This window comes from Dioscorea cayenensis, chromosome 3 (assembly GCF_009730915.1).
Source record: "Dioscorea cayenensis subsp. rotundata cultivar TDr96_F1 chromosome 3, TDr96_F1_v2_PseudoChromosome.rev07_lg8_w22 25.fasta, whole genome shotgun sequence".
NCBI classification, from domain to species: Eukaryota; Viridiplantae; Streptophyta; class Magnoliopsida; order Dioscoreales; family Dioscoreaceae; genus Dioscorea; species Dioscorea cayenensis.
The window spans coordinates 18,501,006-18,520,512 of record NC_052473.1 but is presented as its reverse complement, the minus strand read 5'-3'; the positions used below and the strand labels follow the sequence as shown (position 1 = coordinate 18,520,512).

Genomic DNA, 19,507 nt, shown 5'->3' with positions numbered 1-19,507 from the left:
TGATTTACACTTAACATTTAGTATTACCCTTTAAACATTCTCAATCTTTGTTTAATTACACTTTTTCCCGACTTTTAAATATTAATCATTTCGCTTTATTTAATTACAATAATGTTTAAACATGTTGACGTAATTATTTAACCATCACCGCCTTTGTTTAACCTTATTTGCCGAGTTCAAGTTGATGCAGCATGTTATGTAACCCGGGCGTGAGCAAGCGACCAAATGGGAGACCCTACTTACGCCCGGACATACATTCGGGTTAGAGATCATTGTTGAGGACGTACCGAAATCTTCGTGTTGGTCGTTGTGTCGATGATCGCTACGAGCGATCGACCAACGCAAAGAACTCCGTGGATCTCGCCATCGTAACTTGTTCATGTCGAAGGTGGCAAGTTTATGGTATCCCTCGCAAAACATGCTTTCATGCAGCAATAATGCGATGCACACCAACGTACATCGATTTATGAGCGGGTACTTTCACCGCCGACAATTACAAACCCGGCATACAATGAAGCTATATTCCCCATACCCGACGATGACAGCCTTCGGGACGGAAATCGTGAGCTTCGCTCATGCATCACCGCGATTAGAAGGCGACTGGGCGGCCTAGACGAAAAGAGGATCGAGTCGCAGCGTTTGATGTCCGCGAGTTACATTCAGCTAGCCGCCAAGGATCCGGCCACAATCGACTGATCTTGTGAATGAAACTCGCCCGACTAGGCATTGTTAATAAACCGACGCGATGAGTGGAAACATTGTGTATTTATAATCTAATCGAATGTATTTACACGGAGACATTGTTATTTTTAAACGGATACACTCGTAATTTGAAATATTTCAACCGATGTTTAAACGATATATGGTATATTTAAACAATGAAACGGAAATGTACACAACTACAACGTAAATTAAACAATGAAATGAAACTCGAATGAAATTTAACCTCGCCTTTACAATTGAAAACAAACAAAATTTACATTGAGATATACAAGTCATGTTCTTCGAAAACAAAAACAATGAATTGAATTGTGTATTGATGGGCAACTTTCCATATTTAGTTAAACAATAAGTGCATTCATTTAAACAGAGAAAGTGTTATTTTTAAACGGGTACACCGTAATTTGAAATATTTAAAACTGATGTTTAAACGATATATACTATATTTAAACAATGAAAGTGAAATGTACACAATCACAACGTAAATTAAACAATGAAATAAAACCGAATGGAATTTAACCCGCTTTTACAATTCAAAACAAACAAAATTTACATTAAGATATACAAGTCATGTTCTTCGAACACGAAAAACAATGAATTGAATTTGTCCAGATTTACATTTGAAAACAAAATCGATGATCGATATACAAGACATGTTATTCAAAAATGTAATTTAACCCGCTATGACGACCCCCTTTGTCATGGACGCCCTACCGCCTCCCTCCTTAAGTATGCGGGTAACATACCGTAATCCGAGGTAAGGAACGTCTGTCATGCGGTAGTCGTAACTTCTCACCCCACAGAATTGCTCGATAAACCGCATGACGTAGACGGCGCAATCGACGCTTCCTTGTTTTTGGCGCTGGGTTTCGTGTCGCGCACGAGCGGGTACTTTGTTGTCGCCGACTCGCTTAACTCCATATCGACACAAAGGTCGAATAGATTCCACTGCCGAGATATGCAAGTCGAGATTAGAATACCGATTTAAATACCAAACAGATATTAATCGGACATAATTAAAGAACTTACCATGTCCAACGCTGTCCCTTATCGCACTTTCTGACACGAAGAATAACGCCCTGATTCTTGTTTATCATCGTCCGTGACGACGACATGGAAGTGGCCATTCATGATTATCGGAGGACGACAATTTGAACTTCACGCAGTCGCGCACAAAGCATCCCCGATCATAGCCATAATTATGTCATGTGCGTCGTCCCCGCTTTGACATAAACAACGTAAGCGGTCTCGATGATGGAGGCGCGCTTTCGTAAGGATACGGGCTTTTCGCTCGACGACTTTTTGTATTATGCATACGAAAAGCGTCCCATCACATCATCAACGACCATCTCCTTCCCCTCAAGCGTAGTATAACCTCGTCACGTGAGGTCGACAGATGCCATTCTTCCACACGACAGTCTGAGGTTAAACGATAATGAGATATTAGAAGACCATATCAGTAAATATTTAAATGATATTATCAATCGTTACATGATATTATATATAATTAAACAGTAAGGCTTAAAACTTAAATGATAACATAATCGTATTAAAACACTATTAGGTAATAGTTAAACACTATAAGAAACTCTTTAAACAATATCATAAAAACGTTACACTTACCTGCGTCCATAGAGCAGCTGAGGAAGATCCTCATCAACTCCTCGTCAGATTTGTTAAGACGACTCAGAGCCAACCCATTTCTTCTTCTTCGAATAAAAGCTTTCCGAGCCGTCTCGTCCAATTTTTCGATCGGGCCTCGATCATCTCTCTCGCTGCTTTCGGTCGGGGTCTTCATTAGCATCTTCCTTCGATGCGGGACGATGGCGACGAAAGATCAACCCGCGACACATCCTTACATTGTTGTTCTTGTTGTGGGATTGTGTCCGGCTTCGACGCTGGGACGACGGCGACAAAGATCAACCGCAGACACTTCCTTACATGGTTCTTGTTGTGGTGGGATTGTGTCCCCGCTGGGTCATGCTGATCGCTTGCCACGGCCACCAGCAACGGATTCGACGATCTTCTCAACCGTGGCCATGACAACAAAGATCATCGGGAGACACACCCTTAACTTGTTCTCGACCTTCGTGGATTGTGTCCATCTTTCGACGCCGCATCTCTGCAAACGTTTGCCCACCGGGTCGACGATTTCATCGAGAAGAGAGTCAACGACCTTTCTCAACCGCAGCAACGGCCACATCATCTACGATGTCCTCCACCGCTCACGGCCATGTCATCAACGGGCGATGACTCAAGAATAAACGATCACCACCGATGGTGTTGCTATTGTTTCATCGTCACCGGCGTGGAGACAGAGGCGATTGTTCTCCTCTTTTTCGCAAGTCTCTTCGAATGTGGCCGCCTTTGAACGACCTTCCCGATGATGTCGCCGTCGCCAAATTCGACGCCTCGCTCGTCCCCGGTGCTTCGGTTCTTTCGAGGGATGGCGCAACTGGCCATGAACGCCCTTCCAGCCGCCCCACACGAGCGGCATAGCCGAGGAAACTCGGTCATCAATATCTGGCACGCCTGCATAAGAGTTGCGGTGACATCTTCGCCCTAATGTTACGTGGGCCGCCACTGCCGGAGGGGCCGCCATGGTCGTGGGGACCGCTGCTGTCGTGGTAGGGGGTTGTCTGCAATCGCCGGGTAGGGGAGGGCTTCTCCCTGGCCGAGGAACGCGTGCGCGTGGTGGGTCGGAAGTAGGAGAATCGGGCCCGGGCCACAAGCACGATGAGAGGCCGCCTCTCATCCCGCCTTCGAGCAAGTGGTTCCCGGAGCAATGGCATCCATCCGCTCAGTTGGGCGCCAACAAATATTTCTTTTTCAAAGATTCACGGAATCCACTCGTGAAACTAACATATGTAAAACCAAACAATTTCAATGAGATCATTCATTTTAAACTATAAAAAAACTATATATTTAAACGTTATAGAATATAATTAAACGGAGAACAAAAATATTTAAACCAAGTATGTAATAAGAGTTAAACGGTAAATACTAAAGTTAAACGCTAAATAAAATGTTTAAACATTAAAGACTTATGTTAAACATCGTCCATGATTTATTACCTCTTTTCCATCGAGCGATGACAAGCTCGCTTTTCTACCGTCAGCTGCTTCCCTGAAGTACTTTCACCGTAGCACGAAAGATCCTTGGGATCTCGCTGAAACGGACTTTCTTCCCCGCTCCGGCCACCAGTAAAACCGGACGTTAAGCGCGACCGAGCAACCCTTAATGTACCCTCGTGTTGGTCTTCTTCCCGCAGATCTATCTTGCACTCGGGCGGCCGCCATGGAATATCCTCCATAAGCCACTTGTGCCGCCTCGCGCCCACGCCAGATCGCCTCCCACTGGGCCGGTAGATCATCGACGTAATCAACGATCCGGGCTCGAACCGAGCATGATGTATTTGGGAAGAGGATCGTCCCCATGAGGTACACCATCGGAGTTTGACAAAAATTATCTTCTTCTCCCTCCGTCGAACAAGTCTGCACTGCAGTGCTCTTGATGGAGTCTCCGCTCTCTCGTAGGGTCTTTCGATAGATACCGACCTTCGAACGCCCGACCGGTTTTCTTCTTCGAAAGACCACCGCTCGCCATCGCAACGCGGTACTCAAGAACGAGGGCCACATCTTGAGGTCCCGAAACTCAGCAGGCTTTCCCGATCCCGAATTTATCGATGCGACCATCGCATCTTTGCAAAAGAGAATCAAGAAGGGCCCTCTCTTGGTATATGGCTTCCACTCAGATAAGCCGCAAACGGTGTCCTTCGAATAATCTCCCAAAGGTCGAGGGGTCATGTTAACTTTCAATTCACTAAGGTCTCCACAACCGTGTCAAATAGCAACGCCCATTAACTAGGTTGACCGCCATAATCACAAGCCTCGCAGATTGACAAAAAGTTTAAGCTGAAAATATAAGGTTTTTAAACGGTAGAACTCTCGCTTATTAAACAGAGATATAAAATGTTAAACAGAGACCCATTTTTGTTAAACAGTAGACGAGAATACTTAAACAGAGACAACAAATGTTAAACTCAGAACATCTCATTTCTTAAACGTCAACCCTCATTTGTAAAATCGCAACCATATCAAACGAAACGGAAATGTACATTATAAATATTACACAAATCATAATAATCGAAAAAAACTATTTCGATAGTGTATACATACGAAAAATGCAAAACAAAAACAAAAACCCCTAGCCGAGAAATCTCCTCGCAGACTAACAAAACCCCAAACTAGAAATCCCCCTCAGACTTCAATATCTTCCAACAAAAAAACAGGAGCACAAAACAAAACCGAAAAAAATCTTTCTTTTAGTAATGTAAGCAGTTAACATAAAAACCATACTCAATACCTTAGATCAGAATCGATGAAACGCCAACTAGTTACATGGGGACTTCTCCTTCGAGATACCCGGTGGAAAGGGAAAAGCTGATGAAATGGCAATTACAGAGGCTTTCACGGTAGAGACAACTTTCGAGACGACTCGAAATGGAAAAGTCAAGACGTGAGTTGAGAAAAAGCAATTAAACGGCTCCAATAAATTCGCTCTCTGGGGTTACCCTACGGAAAACCCCCACTTCCTCTCAAATCGCCGAGATGGGTCAGCACCACGACTCCCCCATGCAAGGGCATTTTCGTCCAAAAAAATTTGAAACTCACTCCGTTCACATCCGTTACAGGGTTTGGGGGTTTGAAAAACATAGACTTTAAAAGGAGGGGGTTTTTGGGGATTGCAAAACTAACGGGGTGTTTTTGGCAATTTTACAAACTTAAAGGGTTTTTTTGGCAATTTCCACTAAATAAAAATATATAAAATATTTCTTTATATCAATAATATCTAAATATTTTTTATTTCATATATATATACACACACATAATGTTACTAGAGACAAATCTGAGTTAGGGAATATTACATTATATTATGTTATACAACCCTGATACTAAAAAATACTTGAGAATCCACAAGATATAAATATATATAAATATGCACATTTGTAAATTTTATATTATATTTATATATTTCAACTAAAATATCAAAAGAATAAGTATTCAAACAAATTAGTTAGATTCATATTTTTTATATAAGACAATTAATCATAGTTAACTATGAGAAGGGTATATGTGTAACTTTAGGGTTTTTCCAAGGGTATATATGTGAAAAAAAACCTATATTTTTGTTTTTTGAAAATTTAAAATTATTCTTTATATAAACTTTTATGATAATTGATAGGCTAAATCTCAAACTTATATACTGTCCACTAGAGCATGATATGCTTCTTTATCTGTCTGACTTGTTTATTGTCTCTTTGGTGTAAGCATGCCCAACATGGTACTCAAATTATTGTACTAAAAGCACTATCAATTGTTATAATTTGTCATGCTTACTTGTTATCCATTATATCTCATCTCACTCTAAAACATATTTATTTAATTATTATAAAAATTTAAAAATTAATTTTCTTTATGTATATATTATATACTATACACACATATACATACATATATAAGTACATACAATGGTTCTCAAATTATTGTACAAAAAGCACAATTGAATACACTAATGAAATTATTGTTCATTGTAATGGTAATTTTTTTTAAAAAAAAAGTTTTATTATTCTTCATTTTAAAAAGATAAATTGCACTTTAATTCAAAACACAATGAAACAGCAAATAAATAATAATATTAAAATTAAATCATGCAAATTTTTTCATTAAAAACCTCAAAACAGAAGAAAACCACTAACAAAAGAGAGCCACTGTATATATTTCTACAAATCACAATTGTGTTCAAAATTACAAATCAGACAAAGTCTTTAAACATTTATATATTTTAATTAAATTTTGGATTTCTCAAGAAATTTCAATGGATGAACTCAAAAGTCCAAGTTTGCCTAACAACAATTTTAATCATGATACTATGTACTTTTTTCTTCTTGATATTTTTTACCATACAAAATTTTACTGCATGGAGTTGTAAGTCAAATTAACCCAATAAATTCAAGTGGTGATTCAAAGTGAGTGAAAGATATTGGATGGCATGAAAAGGACTAATGGTAATAGAAGAATGCAATAGGAGCAGAGACAGTGACTTGCTTTTTGTAGTACTTTTATGAGAGGAGGCAAGGGAATATTATTAACAGTTCCCTTACAACAAGGTTTGCCTTGCCCTCCCTCATGACATCAAACACCATTTATTTATTTTTTTCTATTTATTTTAAAATTATAACTTATAAGATAACAAGAGGGGAAGTTTTTTTACTAGTTCAAAATAGAGGAAAAGAGAGGGAACTTGTCACACTCTAACTCACTTTCTCTAATTTCATTTCAAAATAATAAAAAAAGAAGAAAAGTGACATTCTTGCCACCTTTTGTGAAAGCATGCCAAATGCAATGCTTTTTTACTAATTCTGTGTGTGTGTTTTTAGTGGGATTTGTAGTTTGTCAAGAAGATCTCCTCTTCATCTTTTCACTATCTTTTTATCATCTTGGGAACTTCCAAAGTCTCTGTTTTTCCTCCATAAAGCCACCACCTTCATCCTTGTTCACTCTCCCCTCACAGTTTGACAGTTTGGGGTGGTGGTGGTGGTGGTGGTGGTGGGTGTGGGTGGGGGGGTGGTGTTTTGGGGTGCAAAGTAATGCGAACAGGAGCTCAGAGTGTGCAACAGGCCCTCACTCTAGAGGCAGCCTCAGTGCTGAAACAGTCTTTGAGTTTGGCTAGAAGAAGAGGCCATGCTCAAGTGACTCCTCTTCATGTTGCTGCAACTTTGCTTAGTTTCTCTCCTTCTTCTTCTTCTTGTTTTCCTTCTCCTAATGTTCTGAGAAGAGCTTGTCTTAAGTCACATCCTCATCATCCTTCTTCTCATCCACTTCAGTGTAGAGCTCTTGAGCTTTGTTTCAATGTGGCTCTCAATAGATTACCTACCATTCCTCCTCCTTCTTCTGGTCCTTTAACTCATCCTCACCCTTCTCTTTCCAATGCTCTCATTGCTGCTCTTAAGAGAGCTCAAGCTCATCAGAGGAGAGGCTCCATTGAACAACAGCAACAACAACCACAACAATCACAACAGCAGCAGCAGCAGCAGCAGCAACAACAACAACAACAACAACAACCTCTTTTGGCTATTAAAGTTGAGTTGGAGCAGCTCATTATCTCCATTTTAGATGACCCAAGTGTCAGTAGAGTGATGAGAGAAGCTGGATTCTCTAGTACTTGTGTCAAAGCTAATATTGAAGAATACTCATTATCATCATCATCTTCTTCTTCTTCTTCTTCTCCTTGCTCTTCTTCTTCTTCTTCTTCCTGTCATAGAGAGTTCATTAACCAAGTCTTGAAACCATCTCAGAAGGAGGATTTGAAGGTGGTTTTTGAGGTGATGCTTAGAAAGCAAGGAAAGAGGAACAACACTGTTGTGGTTGGTGACTCTCTTGCAAGCACTGAAGGACTTGTCACTGAGTTGATTTGCAGAATAGAGAGAGGTGTTGATATTCCTGATGAACTTAAGTGCTGTCATGCTCTCAGGTTCCATCTCTCTTCACTTCATCTCAGGCTCATGTCCAAAACTGAGATTGAAATCAAAGTCTCTGAACTAAAGAAGAAGATTTCATTCTTAGCCGATGGCAGCAGTGGTGTGATTGTTTATGTTGGTGATTTGAAATGGGTGGTTAATGAGGAGATTGAGGTTTTAGGATTTAAGCCAGTGGAGTTCATGGTTGCAGAACTGCAGAGATTGTTGATAGAGCTTAAGAGCTTCAAAGTTTGGTTAATGGCCACTGCTAATTACCAGACTTATATCAAGTGCCAAACAAGGCAACCTTCACTTGAAAATCAATGGAGTCTTCAAGCTGTTGTTGTTCCTTCTGGTGGTCTTGCATTGAGTCTTCAAGCTTCAAGGTTTGTGTGTGTTTTCATTCATGTCTCTCTTTCATCTTTCATTCTCTGTTTTCTTATTTTCTTTCATTCTTTGTTGTTGTTGTTGTTCAGTGTGAAGGAAGAACAAGAAAAACTCATTTGCTGTCCTGAGTGCACTCTCAACTATGAAAAAGAAGCTTCACTTTACAAGCATAATAACAACAGCAACATGAATGAAACCAGTTTGCCATCTTGGTTGCAGATTCAAAGATTAGATTACAATCAAAAGGTATGTATGATGATTGTAAAAAGTTTTTTTCGAGTAAATATAAGCTAATTGATTATTTGCTGATTTTGATTTCAGGATACATTGGTTGAATTGAAGAGGAAATGGAGTAGATTGTGTCAGAGTCTTCATCACAGCAGAAATAAGCAGATACATTTGTATCCTCCATTGTTTAGTTCATCAAATCCATGGTGGCTAAGCAACTCAGTAACTTATCAGACGCCGGATCGATCAATCAATTCTGCGAAGCAGTGGTTGTCGGAATTGAGTTTAAGTTCACTAAAGAAGTGTGCTAATACGGATGTCCGAACTACGCTTGCTCTCAGCAATCCTCTCATTTCTGATTCAGCTACTTCCAAGGACTCATTAATTCAAGGAATGGATGATGATCGAAAACAAGAATTACGTCGAAGATTAGAAGAGAACATCTCCTGCCACTCTGAGATTATTCCTTCCATCATAGATGCTCTGCTAGATTGTGTATCGACCACCACGAAGAAAGGAGCTTGTTTATTGATAGAAGGGAGTGATCACATTGCTAAACAAAGAATAGAACGAGTACTCGCTGATTGGTTCGGTGGCTTCTCCGATAGGATTATTGTCAAGATGAACATGAAAGTATCAGCAATGAGCGAAAATGAATTCATCGATGGCGTGATTGGAGCCCTGTCAAAACATCCGAAATGCGTGTTCTTCCTTGATGGCATTGATCAAACACAAGCTAATTTGACAAAATCACTCTCACAAATTGGAAGGAAAGTCAATCTAGCAAATGCCATCTTTGTACTAATCACTGCCTCTGATGGAGATTCAGCAATGAATGTGCTCAAGATGAAGCTTTGCACCAAAGAGAACAATGAGCTAAAGAGGAAGCAAGAACTCCAATTTCCGAACAAATCAAAGCGAGTAAAGATTGGCGGCGAGAGTGAGCTAAAACTCGATCTAAACATTAGCGCGGAGGATGAACAAGACGTGCCAAGTGACTTAACACAAGAGACCGATAACGATAACGACAACGGAGACATCGATATGCCGCGCATAACTCTAAATTCCGACCCTGCCAAAGACCAACAGTTATCGGAAAAGCTCATGTCGAAGCTCCGGCGAGCGTTCAAAGAAATCCAGGAGGCGACCGGGGAGTTTTCGGTGGATAGTAACACAGTGAAATGCATGGTGAAAGCATGTGGGACATTTACAGAGCAAGTGTTTGATGAATGGGTGAAACAAGTATTTCAAACAAGTTTGTTGACAGTTAAAAAGGGCGGGAATGTTTGGTTGTGTTTGGATAGTAACAAAGAGGGAGATGTTATTGGGGTGGTTGGTTTTCAAGGATCATGTCTTCCTAAATCTATCTATGTAGATTAATTAGTATATCTTTTTTTTTTTTTTAATCTTTTCTTCTTCTTTTTTTGTTTTAATTTTAAATTTTATCTCTAAGTTGGGTATGTAAAAAAGGATGGATCAATGTTAGAATTTTATGGTGCATAACTTTTTTGTTGTGGTATTCTTAGAGAGGTTAATAGAAGACAGAAAAATAAGAAATAAATAGTAAAAAAAAGAGAATTTAAACAGTTCAGTTAATTCACTTACATCCACAAGTGGAGGGAGGTTTTTTATTTTAATTTTTTGGAGAAATAATAGAAAAATAATGTAATGCTAAATTTATATACATATATAGCCCATAACAAACAAAACAAAACAAAATCCCTTCAATCACAAAGTAATTCAAATTATATTAAAATTTTGAATGAAAAGTGGATGGCAAAAGGAAGAATTAAAGAGGAAAGTTAGGAAGGAAAGAAAAAAGAAGGTGATCAATGGTCTTGTGTTTATTGTTCTTTGAGCCATTTGTTTTGTTTGGAAGTGTGTGAGCTTTGCATGCACGCCTGAAAAGAGACATTGGAAAAGTTAAATGAAAAATAAAAAGAAGACTAAACAGAGTCTAAAGGAGAAACACAAACACAAACACAAACACAAAGATTGTGTTTTTTTCCAATGATTTATTGTGATCAATTAGTTAAACAACAATCAAACAGATGTTCTAATTAACTTGTAAACAAACAGAAAAAAGGAAACCTTTTGCGTGATTTAACACCAAACAAAGGTCTGATTCCAAATTGAGAGTGAGAGATCTTATCATATTCTCTAGAACAGTTAAAAAATCATCAAATCATAAAAATCAAATCAGAAAGAACAAGAACAAAACCTTGAAATCTTGCAATTATGGAATGATCACTGATAAGAAATAATTGATTAAATGGAATGTTTTGAGTGATTCTGCAAAGCACTCACACCAGAAAAGAATGATTAATGCTTTTGTGTTTGATTAGACAAGCCAAACTTTCATAATTAGAAGTTCTCATTGCCTTCCATTATCCTTCTAAAAAGTACAGAGTTTGGCTCCTGCTTATCATCATCATCATTCTTTAAAGCATTTTGTTTCTGTGTTTTTTTCTTGGTAAAGAGAGCAAAAAGAAAAGCTCATCATCAATTCATTGTCTTTTCATTTGTTCATTCATTTTGTTGTATTGATTTCTTAACTTAAGTTTCTCAGTGACTAGGATCTCACTCAACACTAATTGGTCATCATTTCTCTCATAATTCTCTTACTTAAAAGTGTACTAAAAAGTGAACCTATATTTATATATATATTTAACATTGATCATCTGAAATCCAACTTTTGTGACTTAATAATGCTCCCATAAACAATGGCAATAATAATGCAACAAGTTGATGAGTTTAAACTTTTCACTCATAAAAAACTTTAGAAAAGGACAGATAAGATAATTGTTATCCATATTAAGTTAATATCTATATCTATGTGACTATGTTTAGTGGTTGTTTTGTATATTTATTGTATACTCTTTTAGATCTAATTCATGTTCTTTGTCTATCTTATAAAATATAATTAAATTTGTTATTCAATGAATATAATTGAGATGTCACAATGTTTTCATTCAGAAGCAAAAGTTAATTAATTCTTTGAACTAATTGAAAGCTTGATATTATACTGAGCAAAACATGAACCTTTCATATCAATCTATCTGATTTCATATCCACTAATTGTTGTTTATTGGGTTGAATTTACATGTAAAACTTAATAAAGGGGAAATCATAAAAAAAAAATATTTACTTTTTAATACTTAAAATATTCTCCTAAATTAAAATGCACTTTAAGTATAAAAAATTGTTTTTTTTAATAAAGCTCCACAAAACTAATAGAATGGTATAAAAAATAAATAAAATTAGAATAGAGAAAAAATTTTATTCCACAATCATCATTGTTATTCTAATTTGATTTTTTTAATAATTTTATTCATAATTAATCAATTTATTGCAAAACTAAGGCCCATTTAATTGAAGGCCCATACTCAGTAATTTTGCCGGGCTCATGGACCGTGGCCAATTTACTTCTTGGTTTTCAGTTTTTCTTGTCTGGTTATCATTAGAAAATCTCCAAAATCATAAACTTATTATTTTATAATCTATTTTATGTTTTTAAATGTATTTTTAAAGTATATTTTTTTAAATAATAATTTAATTAATGCTTTTTAATATAAATATAATTAATGGCCTAACGGCCCAATCAAACTTGGGCCGGGTAGTGTTGAGCAAAAGTGTTTAATAACAATAGCTAAATATCTCTTTATGACTTTTGGTATCAGAACAATATCAATGTCCTCATCATTTGAACTACACCAAAATTAAAAATTTATGTTATATATATATGGTCATTAGAACATATTTTTAATTATTTAAAATATATAGTTAAGTCATAAGATTCAACTAGGTAATTTTTTCATTTAATTATATCTTTAAATAAATTATTTTTGAATTTTTAAATATTTTATTCCAGTATTTTCTATATTATTATATTATAAATATGAGTAAACCACAACTATATTCGGAAGGGAGATGAGTTACCACCCACACTCTGATTAATTACCGAGTTATTTATAATTTTATTTTGATAAATATATTTTTGTGTCTTTTTTTTTTATCAGTTTAAGTCATTTTGAATAAATATAATTTTATTTATTTATTTATTATATATATATATATAATAAAATAAAATAAAATAAAAGAAAACCCTGTGTGTGTGTGTTTGGCTGCAGTGCTCGAACGAGGAAGCTCTTGGGCGTCGCTCTCGTCGCGTTTCTTTCGTTGGAACGGCACGACACGAGACGACGAGCGCGCGCGCGAGCGAGCGAGCGCCAGCGCTGGATTTAATGCGTACATCTCGTTTGTTGTTTTGCCTCAGAGACTACTCCCTCTTTCTCTCTGCCTCTCCTCACCCTCCTCCACGCTACATCATCGCCCCCTTCTTCTCTACCCCTTCTCGCTTCCCTCACTGCTTCTCCTCTACTGCCCACACCCACCAAGACGACTCATCTCCATCGCCATCATCGTCATCATCGCCATCGTCAGTGCCTGGGCCTGCCTTCGACCTCCCTCGCTTTTCTAGGGCTCGTTCCTCGCTCACTCGTAGTCATTCCTCTTCTACGGCTCTGATAGCCTTTGCGCGCCGTTAGCATTTGCAAACGAACCCTATTCTAATTTATTTGCCTATTTATTTATTTATTTATTTATTTATCTATTGGCGTGTTGATTTTTGAGATTTTGTTCTCGTCTGTGGCTGCAGAGTATTCGCTTAGAGTAGCTAAGGTCAAGCGCGCAGAGTTTGATGATGATGCTAGGTATTCTGTTAACTCTATTTTCTTTGATTTTGATTGCTATTATCTGTAAAAAGAACTGAATTTGATGCGTAAAAATTATGAATTTCATGTTTTGGAGAACTGTTTGCCTAGAATGAATGTAATATGGACATCCGAGTCTATTTTGGGACGAGTCTATAAATCCATGACCTTCACTTTTATTTTATTTTATTTTTTTGGGTTAAGCTATGGTAGATAGAATAGAGTAAAAAATTGTCTTTTGGATGGTTTGATGAGTAAGAAAATGGTCACTTGTATATGAGAAGCCAAATTAATTGAACACATGCACACATGACACATCTAACACTGGTTCTTATGGCAGTGCTTATGTTTTCTTGTGAATATGATGTTTAATTAGGAGGAGGTTTTATACTGCTTACTTGTATGTTTTATGTGATGCAAATATTTGTGTAGCACTTAAGTTGTGTGATTAGGTTCTTTTCACAATTTATTTAATATAATTGTATTGTTGTTTCAGCCAGAGAGCGGTTAACACTGCATTATGCTGCAACTTTCTTGTCTTCTCTCTCAAGTTTGGGGTGTGGCTTGTGACTTCCAGCCATGTTATGCTTGCTGAAGTAGTGCACTCAATTGCTGATTTTGCAAACCAGGTATTTTTTTGAGCGATGGAAAATTTATTCATCATTGGCTGTATAACCTATTAATTCTAGTTATATTGTAGGCACTTCTTGCTTATGGTTTGAGTAGCTCAAGACGCGCACCAGATGCTTTGCATCCGTATGATTCTCTCATTCTTTCCTGATTGTTAATTATCTTTCTTTAATTCATGTTCAGCACTGTCATCTGGAAAAGGACAGAACAACTAGGCTGAGAGTTAATTGATTGTTTCTTCTCTCCATTTCTTTTTCTTGTAGTTATGGCTATTCAAAGGAAAGATTTGTTTGGTCATTAATATCAGCTGTTGGGATCTTCTGCTTGGGATCTGGTGCCACAATTGTGCATGGATTTCAGAACTTGTGGAGTTCTCATGTACACCACTTTCTGGCTTTTTTTTTTTTGTTTAAAAACACTTATACTTATTTCTTTGAAAAAGGTTAAAAGTTTTAACTAGTGCTTACTATAAAACTTTCGTATATTTGGAAGTCATTTTTGATTACTTAGAACTGTATGGTGCAGCCTCCTGAAAATATTCAGTATGCTGCTTTGGTCATTGGTGGTTCATTCCTCATAGAAGGTATAATCATGCATGTTCACAAATTTTGCTGTTGAACTGTTTAGAAGTCATAACTTCAAATAAATTTATGAACCTGTCAGGCGCATCATTGCTTGTTGCTATTAATGCTGTCAAGAAAGGTGCAGCTGCAGAAGGATTGGAAATGTGGGATTATATTTGGCGTGGTCATGATCCCACATCAGTTGCTGTGATGACAGAGGTGATTCCTCCTATAGGTTCATTTACTTCCTAAGGTCAACTTTGGGGTCTCTTTCTGAAGAAAGATGGCTACCAGCAATGTTATCCTTTTGCTTTCTAATGCATTTTTATTGCTTCTATTTGTGCAATTCTTTGAATTTTTTTCCTTTTAACTAAGGAGTTCTCATTTTGTAGGATGGTGCAGCAGTTACAGGCCTTGCTATTGCTGCAGCCTCATTGGTTGCTGTCAATGCCACAGGAAATGCTATTTATGATCCAATTGGTTCCATCATTGTAGGAAATTTACTTGGGATGGTATGTTATTCTTCTGAGTGCAAAATAACTTTTGGAGCTTCATATTTGCTTTAATGCTGTTACTGTGTACATAGATTGTTATTTTCTACCCCAAATAATTTAATTTAGGATTTATAGAGTCACAAATCAGACATGGAGATAATGAGGTTTTAACTTAAAAAGGTTTTATAGTGTAAAGCTCCTACATCTTCTCACTTCTTATATTCCTTTATAGAGCATTGCTGCTCTTTTATTTTATTTTATTTTTATAGACTTTGCCAAACTTATGTTTTTATATTAATTTAAAATGTATGGACTAGGGATGCAAAAAGGGCGGGGCAGGGCGGGGAATGGGATTCCCATCCCCACTTCCCACGGAGCGGGAAATCCGTGCCCCAAAATTTTCCACGAGGGAGAAATTCCCTCCACTCACTCACTCCCTCCCCCGCAGAGGCAAGGCAGCCACTGCCCCACCCGATTTTTTTTCCTACAACATACACATTATATATGAAATAAAAAATTCACAAAATATTTCTCTTAATAAACCATAATATAATGTAGGATGCAACAAGTTAATTAATACAAATAACATAAAGTTTGAAACGAAATTAATAAATAAAAATCAAAATATATACTTTTACTTTTGTTGTTGGGGAATCCTACGGGGCAGGGAGAACATTCCCTCTCCTTGCTTCGTTAGGCGAGGAAACGTTTTCCCCCATTTCCCGCCCTGCATGGGGTTATTTAGAGGGATCCTTGCCCTGTCGGAGCGGGTCCCCGCCCCACTTGCATCTCTAATATGGACCTAGAAATTTTTTTGTCTGCTATATCCTCATAAGTTGCATAAATTTTTTATATTGACATTGTATGTTTTGTATCCCAAACCTAAGATTACTTGGCCTTTTCTATTGTACTTGCGACAAGTAATCTTGATAAGTGTTTTTGAAAAATCTAGAAGTTGTTCTAGATTACATATCATTTAGGTAGATTGAACAGTTATGTAGCAACCTTCTTGCCACATTTCCGAAGCTTCTCCCACATCTTAACATGAAGAGATCAGTCTTGTTAACTTTTCTAATTTGTTCGAGGAAGTAATTTAATTTCATATTGCAGGTTGCTGTTTTTCTCATTCAAAGGAATCGGCATGCTTTAATCGGTAGGGCAATAGACGACCATGACATGAAAAGAGTGCTTGAGTTCTTAAAATCTGATCCGGTGAGATTATAACCCTACAAGATTTATGTTATAACATCAAAATGATACTAAAACACAATATGTGTGACAGGTTGTAGATGCTTTGTATGATTGCAAAAGTGAGGTGATTGGACCCGGGTTTTTCAGATTCAAAGCTGAAATAGGTAAAAAAATTTCTCTTTTCTTTGTGGTGTCTCAAAATTTTACGGATCTTTAAAGGAGGTAGGTTGGCAATGTTCAACTTTGATACTTCGATGTCCATTTGGCATAATATATTGCAGCTGATTCTGGGGTTAATTTATTCAACAACCCACACTTATAATGGTCCCAATATTTTGAGGGTTTGACATATGGATCTTTTCAACTATTTGGGCAATATCAATTAAATCTATATATGAGTTAGGTTTTGAGTTTCAGTCGGTTTGATGGAATCTGATGGAACATAAGATCTTCTTTGATTTTTGTTCTTATGTACCATAATGACCTCGTGGTTAGTTGCGACTTTGTTCAAAAGAAAATGGTTGTAAAATGAAGAGAGTGCCTTAACCTTTTTTCAGTTAGTATGCCTGCATAATCATTTTTGGCTTATTCATTTATTTCTCAACGAAGTTGTTCATCCTTTTTCCCTTTGATTTATAGCCATGCCAATGACACATGGTTTGTTTGCCAATGACAGATTTCAACGGTGTTGTTGTGGTGCAAAATTATTTAGATAGAACCGGCCGGGAAGAGTGGGCCAGACAGGTAATTTGTTGTTTCTAAGCAACTCTATACTTTTCTAATGTATGTACCAATGTTCTGGTTTTATGTGTTCATTCATTAGCCAAGTTTCCATGTGCTTTTGTTATTTGTCAGTCAGTAGTAAAGACTTAATTATTTGGATTCTGGTGCATTTTTAGATTGTTTTGCTGTAGAAGATGAATAGCTGGTTTAAACTAAGGCTGCACTATGCTGATTACAACAAACAAAAATTGAATACTTTTTCTTCATTGTTGAACTTCAATGCTGATTACAATAAACAGAGCATGGCAGAAGCTACAGTTGATTGTTTGTAGTCAAGTTTATAAATTCTATGTTGCAACTAAATTAGACTTCTATGTGCGATTTCTCATTCAGATGTCTAAAATATGATTTAATTCTTGCTGATATCCATTTTGGTGATACCGGCAGTTTCGAGAGGCTGCAAAATGCGAAGATGATTGCGAACTTCTCAAGGTCATGGCAAGTTATGGTAACTATCATACAAACATACCTTTTGTCGAAATTAGTTTTTTTTTTTCTTTTGCCATAATAAAATGTAATGTATTTTCAAGGTGAGGATGTAGTTGAAGCTCTCGGCAGTGAAGTAGATCGTCTCGAATCGGAAATTCAGAAGATTGTACCAGGGATTCGACATGTCGATATTGAGGCACATAATCCAGAAGTTCTATCTTCATGATATGCACTCAATCAAAAAGAATTTACAGTTGAATGAATATTCATATTCAAGTTTTGGCCAATTGTTTTTATGTCATGCTAAGCAGAGTAATTTTTTACTCTTTGATTCATTTTCAAATTGATATGCTTAATCATACTTCAAAGGACTGTTTTATTTTTTTTATTTTCATGAGTGGTTGGCCAATCAGTGCAGTATTGAGAATTTTATTTTATGTTAAAAATCAGGAAAATTTACTTGTGACTTTGATTTTCTAAACTGCTTATTTAATTTTAATAATACTGTTAATTTTGCATTAAGCTTGAATATTTATTTGATGTTAATTGGTGAGGTGTGTAACAAATAAAGGTATCTATGGATTTATATATTACAAAAAGAAGCTTATAAATAAGGAAATCCTAAAATAAGTTCTATTGTTGATGGTTTTGACTCTACAAGATAAAGCTTTTTAAAAAGTTTTTTAAGAGAAAGAAAATAGTGAGATATATTTAATAATAAATAAATTATTTTTATTTATAAAATATTTTAAATACCATTATTCATTTTAAATTTGTATGCTTAAATATTTAAATTAGATGATTCACATATCATTCACCTAAGCTATTATAATCAATTATTCAAAGTAGTGATTTTTATTCCATTAAATTTCCAACTAGGACATAATTATTGTACTTATATATATATATATATATATATTAAATTAAATTAAATTAAATTAAATAAATTTATTAATTATTAATTATTCACTTTAATTGTTATAATTGATTGATTAAATTAATGATTTTTATTTAATTAGATCTCCATCAGGCCAAAGGTGTCATTTAACTTTAATTATTATAATTAATAATTTAAATTAATCACTTTTATTGAATTAAATAATGCTTTTTTAGTTATACCCAAAAATAATAATTTGTTGAGTTTCATTCCCATTCTTGTTACACTCAAAAATAGGAATAAAAGGATGGGCATAATAACTCTTATTTTTTAATAAGATTCATCTTTGTAGGAATCATTCCCCTAATTATCCAAACGCCCATAAATATATAATAATATTAATTAGTTACACCGTTTTTTTTTTTTTTAAATGTTTTTATTCGGTTGATGAGAAGGCAGCACATGCAGGGTGATAATATATATATATATATATATATATATATATATATATATATATATATATGAGGTTACATCATCTGCGAACGTAATCTACGAACATTCGTATCAACCGTTCGATTTTAATCCAACGGTTCAGCACTATTATGTCAACAGTATCTCTCTCCATTATTTATAAGCACAGTAAAAAATGGGATGTACAGTATTTTAATCTAAACCATTCAATCAATCTCAGCATAGGAACTGAAACAATCTCAATCATCCAACCCGTTTATACTAGATCTACAGGAACCCAAGCTCAAAAACTAAACCCAAACTAAACTAATCAACGGTATCAACCCACTCCTAAACCAAAATTTCTTCTCACTGTAGCGCAATTAAGATTACTATGCTCATCTACGAATGTCCGCAGATGATGTTTACCCTATATATATTAGAGTTTTCCGATTTATAATTAAAAAATACTATCAATTAAGTGATAAAAAAATTAAATATTAAATAACTTGAATTGATCTTTG

At 36.0% G+C, this 19,507-nt stretch overlaps 2 protein-coding genes across 2 annotated transcripts; both read left to right on the top strand.

The window, feature by feature from the left end:
* Positions 1-7,353: 7,353 nt before the first annotated feature.
* Positions 7,354-10,381, top strand: LOC120257301 (protein SMAX1-LIKE 4). The gene is made up of 3 exons (XM_039264800.1): positions 7,354-8,625; positions 8,716-8,872; positions 8,948-10,381. Exons 1-3 carry the CDS (start codon positions 7,370-7,372, stop codon positions 10,232-10,234), a joined length of 2,700 nt encoding a protein of 899 aa, XP_039120734.1. The 5' UTR covers positions 7,354-7,369; the 3' UTR covers positions 10,235-10,381.
* Positions 10,382-12,972: 2,591 nt separating this feature from the next.
* LOC120282425 (metal tolerance protein C4) lies at positions 12,973-17,907 on the top strand. The gene is made up of 13 exons (XM_039289240.1): positions 12,973-13,396; positions 13,512-13,566; positions 14,063-14,195; positions 14,267-14,322; positions 14,460-14,574; positions 14,722-14,779; positions 14,860-14,978; positions 15,152-15,271; positions 16,364-16,465; positions 16,536-16,608; positions 17,121-17,188; positions 17,615-17,675; positions 17,758-17,907. The coding sequence occupies exons 1-13, from the start codon at positions 13,099-13,101 to the stop codon at positions 17,880-17,882; spliced, it is 1,383 nt and encodes a 460-aa protein (XP_039145174.1). The 5' UTR covers positions 12,973-13,098; the 3' UTR covers positions 17,883-17,907.
* The last annotated feature ends 1,600 nt before the right edge of the window (positions 17,908-19,507 follow it).